Source organism: Macadamia integrifolia, unplaced genomic scaffold, assembly GCF_013358625.1.
Source record: "Macadamia integrifolia cultivar HAES 741 unplaced genomic scaffold, SCU_Mint_v3 scaffold1257, whole genome shotgun sequence".
Taxonomy (NCBI): Eukaryota; Viridiplantae; Streptophyta; class Magnoliopsida; order Proteales; family Proteaceae; genus Macadamia; species Macadamia integrifolia.
This window is the reverse complement of record NW_024868134.1, coordinates 60633-68573: the sequence shown is the minus strand read 5'-3', so window position 1 is coordinate 68573 and position 7941 is coordinate 60633. Positions and strand designations below refer to the sequence as shown.

The following is a 7941-nucleotide window of genomic DNA, read 5'->3' as shown; positions in this document are numbered from 1 at the left end:
TGCAAGAGTACCAAAAAGTTGCTTTTCTATTCTTTTATAAACTTAAAAGAACAATCCCTATTCAAAACCCCCAAACCCTTTTCTCCATCTCACGATCAAAAAACCCCAAGTCCTAAGGAAAACCTATTGCAGGTTTTCACTCTCAGGTTTCGCCGCTGCCCTCTCTCTCCTTCGCCGATTCCCTCTCTCTCTCACTCGGTCGCAGGTTGTGTATCCAGGTGCGTCGCCGCTGCCCTGTCTCTCCTTTGCCGATTCCCTCTCTCTCTCTCTCGGTCGCAGGTTGTGTATCTAGGTGTGTCGCCGCTGCCCTGTCTCTCCTTCGCCGATTCCCTCTCTCTCTCTCTCGGTCGCAGGTTGTTAGTATCCAGGTGCGTCGCCGGTGCCATCTCTCTCCTTCGCCGCTTCACTGTCTCTCTCTCGCTCAGTTGCAGGTTGGGCGCAGTGTCGTCGCCGCTGCCCTCTCTCTCCTTCGCCGCTTCACTGTCTCTCTCTCGTTCGGTCGTAGGTTGGGCGCAGTGTCGTCGCCGCTGCCCTCTCTCTCCTTCGCCGCTTCCCTGTATCTCTCTCTCGGTTGCAGGTCGGTCGCCGGTGCCCTCTCTCTCCTTCGCCGCTTCACTATCTCTCTCTCTCTCGGTCGCAGGTTGGGCAACTCACGATCTTCCCTGCAGCAGGTATTAACAAAACTATCCCAATAATTAGGGATTAGATTTGGCATGTGGCATGTCCAATTCATTTTTCAATTATCAGATTTCAATGTTACAGATTTGTTCGGATGCACCTGATAATAATGACTAGTTTAGCACTATGTCTTGTGGGTGATTCTTTAAAGAATTTCAATTTCCAAAACAGTGTCTGGTGCATGCCTTGGGTCGGTTCTGCTAGCCATTGATTAAAAAAGTAATGTGGCTAAAGGGAGTTTGTTTTTAAGAAATGGTTGCACGCTTCTTTGTTCTTCTGGTCATGTTGTATGAGTTTATGGAATTAATGTTGGAATGACAGCCTTGACTTAGTTAAATGTGGATTTAATGATTAAAAATGTTAGTTTAGTGGTGTTAGTGAGTAAAAAATGTAGTTTGTTTTGGCATTATCAACGAAGCAAAAGTGTTGACTATGATGGCTTTGCAAATTAGATGTGGTTAGCCAACTAATAATGTTCTAAAGTACAGATTTACCTTTTCAGTGTTAATTTTATTTCTCATATTTCTTTCATCTCATGTTGTCTTGTGTCGTTACTTAACTGGGTCCTTACCGCTGCCAATTCTAATTTTTATGTTAGATGCACGTGGTTAGATTGTTTAAGGAAATAAATTTGTGTTAACCTTTGGAGAAGAGCAACTTCTTATACACTTCTTCAGATTGCCATTGCCCTTTGGTTCTTTTAATATCCATTGATACTGATTAATCCCCCTTTTTGAAGTATTCTTTGTTGGATTTCATATTCCAACTTCTCTTACTTTCACAATGTTCTATTCTTCTACAGAATGGATACTCGGTACTCTTCCCCATACAAAACCACCCCCTTCAACAGAAAAATATATTTAAGTGAAGAATATTGAGTGCAGCATTTGTGCATTAGATACTGTTATCCAGGACTTGAAACTAGTCATTATTATCAGGTGCATGAGATATTATCGGGAACAACCAAAAGGCTTGTAACTGGCCTTCCTTTAGCACTAGGACTTTACTATTGGCCTTTCTTTCTGAATTATGATTTCTGTAATATTCTACCATTCAACAGTCCTCATAATAAATATCACTTGACTAGGTTTTTAGGACAGTTAGATCTTTTCTTAGTTATTAATTTTCTCCTCTAGTTCATCTACTCTAAATTGTCTGATTTTAAATCTTATCTTATTATCTTCTATTTTGTTCATTAGTCCCTATCATTTTTCCTGTTATTTCTCTGGTTGGAGATCCACCTTATAGGTCCCTTTTCCTGTAGAATATACTTAGCGGATTAAAAGACCAGAGTTACCATTATTGATCCTTTTTTAAACTAATAAAATCTTCAGTGCTTAATGATATTGATATTTTGGAGCTAGAAGAGGGCTTTTTATTATGTAAACAAATGGAAAGATCAATTTGAAGTTCTTGAGCATGATGTAAACAAATACCTTGCCAAAAGACATGTATTTCTTTTTTAAGGCTATAATGAGATGTGTTTCTAATTTTAGAGTAATGGCATCCACTTCGAGAGCTAATAACGAGGCAGCAAAATGGACTCAAAGCGAACAAGATTATCTCTTGAAATTAATGGTTGAACAAGTGAAAGTTGGTAATAAGAGTTCTAGCACTTTCAATAAAGGTGGGTGGAACAATATCAAGAAGGGGCTTGAGGAAAAATTTAATCGGTCATTTACGATGGTTCAATTAAGGAATAAGATGAATAAAATGCGATTCGATTACAGCGCTTTCAAGAAACTACTGGATACTACAGGTTTTGGTTGGAATTCCGTGACGAGGACCTGTACAGTTGAAGATGACAGTGTTTGGGATGTACACATCAAAGTATACTGTACTTTTATATGATTTTTTTAATATTCGGTGTAATTTTATCTAATAGCTAGTGTGTAAAATTTTCAGGCAAATCGTGATTGGTCAAAGTTTAGGAGGAATGGGCTACCACATTGGCCTGAACTATGTATAATTTTTGGGGATTCATATGCTAGTGGGATAGGCGGATTCGGGAATGAATCTGATTTCAGGTTTGAAAAGGAATCGAGAGGTGTTGATGATGAGGTGGATGCAGATGTAGATGTAACTCCAACTACTCCATTGGCTAATACCTTGCCAACAAGTTATTATGAAAGCCAAGATCCAGGAACTGATCGTCCTAGAGTCAACAAAAGACTTGATAGGACACCTACAGGATATAGGAAGAAGAGTAGGACAACTGGTATTGAACGCGCCATACAGACCCTAGCCGAGTCAGTAGCAAACAAGAATACTTCAACCCCTAGCTCAACTCCAATGGGTCTCACTCCAAATACCACAGATTTCAGCACTTCTACTTGTGTTAGATTATTGGAAACTATGAATGATATCCCAAGAGAATTGCATATTAAGGCGTGCAAGAGGATATTGGTGGATCGGGAATGGAGAGAATTATTCATTACTCTCAAGGATGAAACGAAACAATTGGCTTTTGAAGTGTTAGATTGATGGATGATAATCTAACCTTTTTTTTTTTTAATATGGATGATTGTAATGAAATACATTTAAGGCCTTTTGTAGTAGGATCGATATATTTTGTTAGTTACACTTGATGTAAAAGTGTAATATGGATATTTACACTTTATGCTACTTTTCTAAATATGCCAGTTAAATTTTAAGGATATTGTAGCAATGATTCTGTTGGATGCCTTTTTGTTTTAAATACTTATTACATCATCTGATAATTAGGGCATGTTGGATGATTATAGTTTTATAGATCTTTTGGAAAATTTGTATTAGGGGATAAACATTTGTATGATATTAACAAGTTTATAATTTGTATGAATCAGTTATGGCAAATGTCGATAATACTCCAATAATCTCCTCTACTGACGACGATGTAGAAGAATTGATTCTCACAACATTGTTGATAGTACAATATCATTATTCCAGCGATTTATACAATAGAGAACCACGCAGGGATAGTGCATTCACAGGGGCAACATGGGTACATGAGGTGTTGCATGGGCATGCAAACCGCTGTTACGAAGAATTTGGCATGGAACGACATGTGTTTTTAAATTTATGCCTACTAATGAGACATCGTGGTTGGTTACAAGACAGTCACAAAATTAGGGTAGATGAGCAATTGGCAATGTTCATGTTCAGAATAACAGGTGTAGGTCCTACTAATAGAGCAGTTGAGGAGAGATTCCAACATTCAGGACAGACTGTCAGCTATTACTTTGGCAAAGTATTGCAAGGGGTGCTTAAGCTTTCTAAGGAGTATATCAAAGCCCCATCGTTTAATGAGATTCCTATGGAAATAATTGCAAACAACAAATGGTGGCCATATTTTAAGGTAAATTGGCAATTTTCTTTCTAATAAGTTTACATCATTTTTTAACTTATGATCGTTTTTTGTTTCACATAATAGTGCTTTTGGTTGGTTTTCTGTTTTATTTTAATTAGGATTGCATTGGTGCCATAGATGGTACACATGTTACGGCTATAGTTCCCAAGGGAAAACAGATCCCATATCGAGGACGGAAGGGGATAACAACCCAAAATGTGATGTGTGCCTGCTCGTTTGACATGAAATTCACTTTTGTATATGCGGGTTGGGAAGGCAGTGCAAATGATTGTCGTGTATTCAATAGAGCCCTAGAGGATCCTACTTTACGATTTCCTCATCCTCCCCAAGGTATATCAATTCCCAAATTATCATGTATGCAAATGATTATTGTGTATGCTTTTAATGTCTTGCTTTATCATATTGTAGGGAAGTATTACGTTGTAGACTCAGGATATGCGAGTAGGAATGGATACTTGACACCATTTAAAGGAGAGAGATATCATATACCAGATTATAATGGAGGAAGAAGACAACCCAGAAGTACTAAGGAATTGTTTAATTATAGACATTCTTCTTTAAGGAATCATATTGAGCGTTGTTTTGGGATTTTAAAATCAAGATTCCCTATTTTAAAAAACATGCCTCAATTCTCACTTAGTTACCAAAGTTATATTGTGATAGCTTGTTGTGGACTTCATAACTATATTAAATCTGAACAAATAGCAGATGCACTTTTTCAACAATATGGGGAAGATGACTACTATGATCCTAATGAAGAGAGAGTCAGGGTAGTCAACGCTCACGGAGAACAAGAAGATGGTGATATTGCGAGTACTTCTACTACAATTCATCAGGGCAGTCAACGTGTACAAGGAAGACAGATGAATGAGCTAAGGATACAAATTGCAAATCAGATGGCAGTAGATAAGGGTTACCCCCTGATTTGATTGTTTATGTAATAAAATTTCAAGACACCTATTTGCAGCTATGATTTTTATTTTGTAATTCCTATAAACTTGAATAGTAGACTTTTGTTTTCTTATTAAGATAACTGTGGAAACTCTTTATGTTTATATTTTATTATTTCCTTTAAGTAATAGTATTTTAAAAGATAGTTTCATAAACAAATTATTTCCTTATTTAAGTTAAATTTGACCATAATAGCATGTTTGTAATTATTGATTTCTTTGTTCAAAAGTGAATTTTCATTATTGTACTCTCCAGGAATAGAAGTGTTTGTCAAACGTTGTTTCTGTTCTTTTCCTGTTCTAAAGCCATTTCTGAAATAGTTTTACCAAACGCTGTTTCTGTTCCGCCAGAGTGTCTTCACAGCATGGAATCGAAAAAGAACACTTCTGTAAAAGAACACTCTCCAGGAATAGAAATGTTATCAAACGGCACCTTAGTGAGTCACTGGATGAGGCTCTCCAGGTCATCTCTTCTCTCCTCGGCTCGACGATCCGGGGATCGGCGTGCCCCTTCGCTTCTTCTGGGGCTTCTTCCTCAACTTTGGTGACCTTGTCGTGGTGCAACTCTGGTCGGCCCGATGGGTGAGCCCTGACCTGGGTGGGGTCGATCTTGTCGAGCTGGCCTCTGGTAGTTTTCACGTTCTTCTCTGTGCGGATGCACGCCTCTACTGAGTCTTTGAGGTGACAGTTGGCATCTTACTACCCGGGGTGGGGATCTATGAGTATTATGTGTCTCTGGGCTTCGGTGATGTTCGGAATGATGGGCTCTCCCATTCTGGGCAGGGACGGGACCTTGCCTGTGCCCCTCAGTAAGAGAGCGCGGTGGCACCGAATGAACAGTGCGTAAAGTTCTGGCCGACCCCCTTCTTGCTGTTGATTGAGGGGTAACGCTGTTGTCAGGAGATTCATCATTGGGATGTCTACTCGAAACAGGCCTAGGCAGCTGAGCTGAACTGGTGCGTGACACTAGAAGTGTCGAGCCAAGCTGATGTATAAAATCCCTCACTAATGCGTTTGTTGCTAATACCTTCAGCTGCAAGCTCTGCATCTGCTCTTCCATATTCAGGTGAGTTACTCGAGATGACGGGACGTGGCGAGATAGCTGAGGGTTTTGCTCGCACTGATCCCCCTCTCCCTGGGCAACTTGCACATCAGGCCTGGTTTGCTGGGGTCCTCGTTGAGGGGTCTTTGCTGGGACGTTTTCCTGCTTTGCCATTAGTGGTGAATGGGGACGTCTAAGTGGTACTTCACGAGTGGATCTTGCTCGCATTTTCGTTGAAGAAACGACCTTCTCACTCCTTAATTGCATTGGTCCAAGGTGACATTTTGTAACAATTTCCCACGGACGGTGCGAATCTGATGCGAAAAAAATTGATTGGATGATCTTAACTGTAGCTCCTGGTGCTTTGGCCGACCTGCACAGAAGAGATGATAGGGGAGAGCCGGGATGACCCGATGGTGGACTCTCTGATGCCTAAGTCAGATCTTTCCACAATAGATGCTCAAGAGGGCTTTTCCAGTAAGAGAAGTGAGTAATCGATCCTCTCAGATTGAGGCTTACCTTGGTATTTATAGGCTGCTGATGGAGGGCCAGTGGGAGACAATTGTGAAGAGTCCTGTTTAGGCGTGGAGTCCTCATGGGGAGTGGCTCTGTGATTCTAGGAATATTTCCCTCTTAACTCGGAAAGGCCAATCGTGTGACATTTATGATGATGTGTAGTGGATAGAGTCCTACCCTCCGGAATAGGGATTACGTTCCTTGAATGTAGGGGTGGACGGAAACACATTTCTGAAAACCTTGTTGTTGATGTCAGGCCAAGGTGGTAGCACGGCATGATTGAGGCCGAGGTGCAGCACGGCACGATGGAGGTTGAGGTGACAGCACGGCCTAATGGAGCCGAGGTGGCAGCACGGCCAGATGGGGGCCAAGGTCATAGCACGGCCTGATGGAGGCCGAGGTAGCAGCATGGCCTGATGGAGTCTGAGGCAGTAGCACAGCCTGATGGAGGCCGAGGTGGAGCATGGTCTGATGGAGGCCGAGGTGGTAGCACGGCCTGATGGAGGCCGAGGTGGTAGCATGGCCTGATAGAGGCCGAGGAGATAGCACGGCCTTATGGAGGCCGAGGTGGAAGCATGGCCTAATGGAGGCCGAGGAGATAGCACGGCCTAATGAAGGTCCAGGTGGCAACACAGCCTGATGGAGGCCGAGGTAGTAGATCAGTCCTGTTCAGGCTTGCATACATGCTCCGTGCTTAGAAATGGGACATATTTTGACTCATCAATACCCATCTTAAAATATTATTTTAATTACATATTTTATTATTTATCTTAATTAATTATCTCTAACCCTTAGAAATAGGTCCACATGTCCAAATTCCAAATGTGAGACCCATTTTAGCCAATTATGGCCTTCTGTCTAGTCAATAAGCCAATTGGACATATATATATATATATATTTTCCCTTATGGAAGGTGAATAAATACCTGTTAATCGGCTTTTCCTGCTATTTCTTCCAACACTATTGGCAGAAGGTAGAGGTACATGTTGGGTGATCCCTTCCTTCCTAGCATTCCACTGCTGCCAGCCAAGCTAGTGTTGGCTTTTCTAGCTTGTCACTCTTACATGTTCACAGTCAATGTAAAGAAACGAGATTTGGAGTGTTATAGCTTGTGTGTCAAGCAAATAAAATAAAATGACCTAGCGAGGTTCACATCTCTGCCCTACAGGTGGTAAAGTTATTAGAAGACTAATGTCAGGGCTACCTAGATTCAGCACAAGATGTGGAAGCCAAGGTCACTCCATTAGAAGAATTGAATGTAGTTAGGGAGTTTCCCGATGTCTTCTCAGATGATCTAACTCGGCTCCCACCTGACAGGGAGTTAGAGTTTGCTATTGATTTAGTTCCCGGAGCAGCCCCAATGTCTAAAGTTTTATACAAAATGGCAATACCCATATTAAAAGAGT

The 7941-nt window shown here is 41.1% G+C and overlaps 1 protein-coding gene across 1 annotated transcript; it reads left to right on the top strand.

Annotated features, from left to right (window-relative positions):
- Nucleotides 1-2178: 2178 nt before the first annotated feature.
- Nucleotides 2179-3162, top strand: LOC122063226 (uncharacterized protein At2g29880-like). The gene is made up of 2 exons (XM_042626929.1): nucleotides 2179-2496; nucleotides 2584-3162. The coding sequence occupies exons 1-2, from the start codon at nucleotides 2179-2181 to the stop codon at nucleotides 3160-3162; spliced, it is 897 nt and encodes a 298-aa protein (XP_042482863.1).
- Nucleotides 3163-7941: the final 4779 nt, after the last annotated feature.

Excerpts from the sequence above, each read along its gene's own strand:
- LOC122063226 (XM_042626929.1), top strand. The coding sequence starts at position 2,179 with ATGGCATCCACTTCGAGAGCTAATAACGAGGCAGCAAAATGGACTCAA. Across the intron at positions 2,497-2,583 it reads AAGATGACAGTGTTTGGGAT|GCAAATCGTGATTGGTCAAA; the intron begins GTACACATCAAA and ends TAAAATTTTCAG.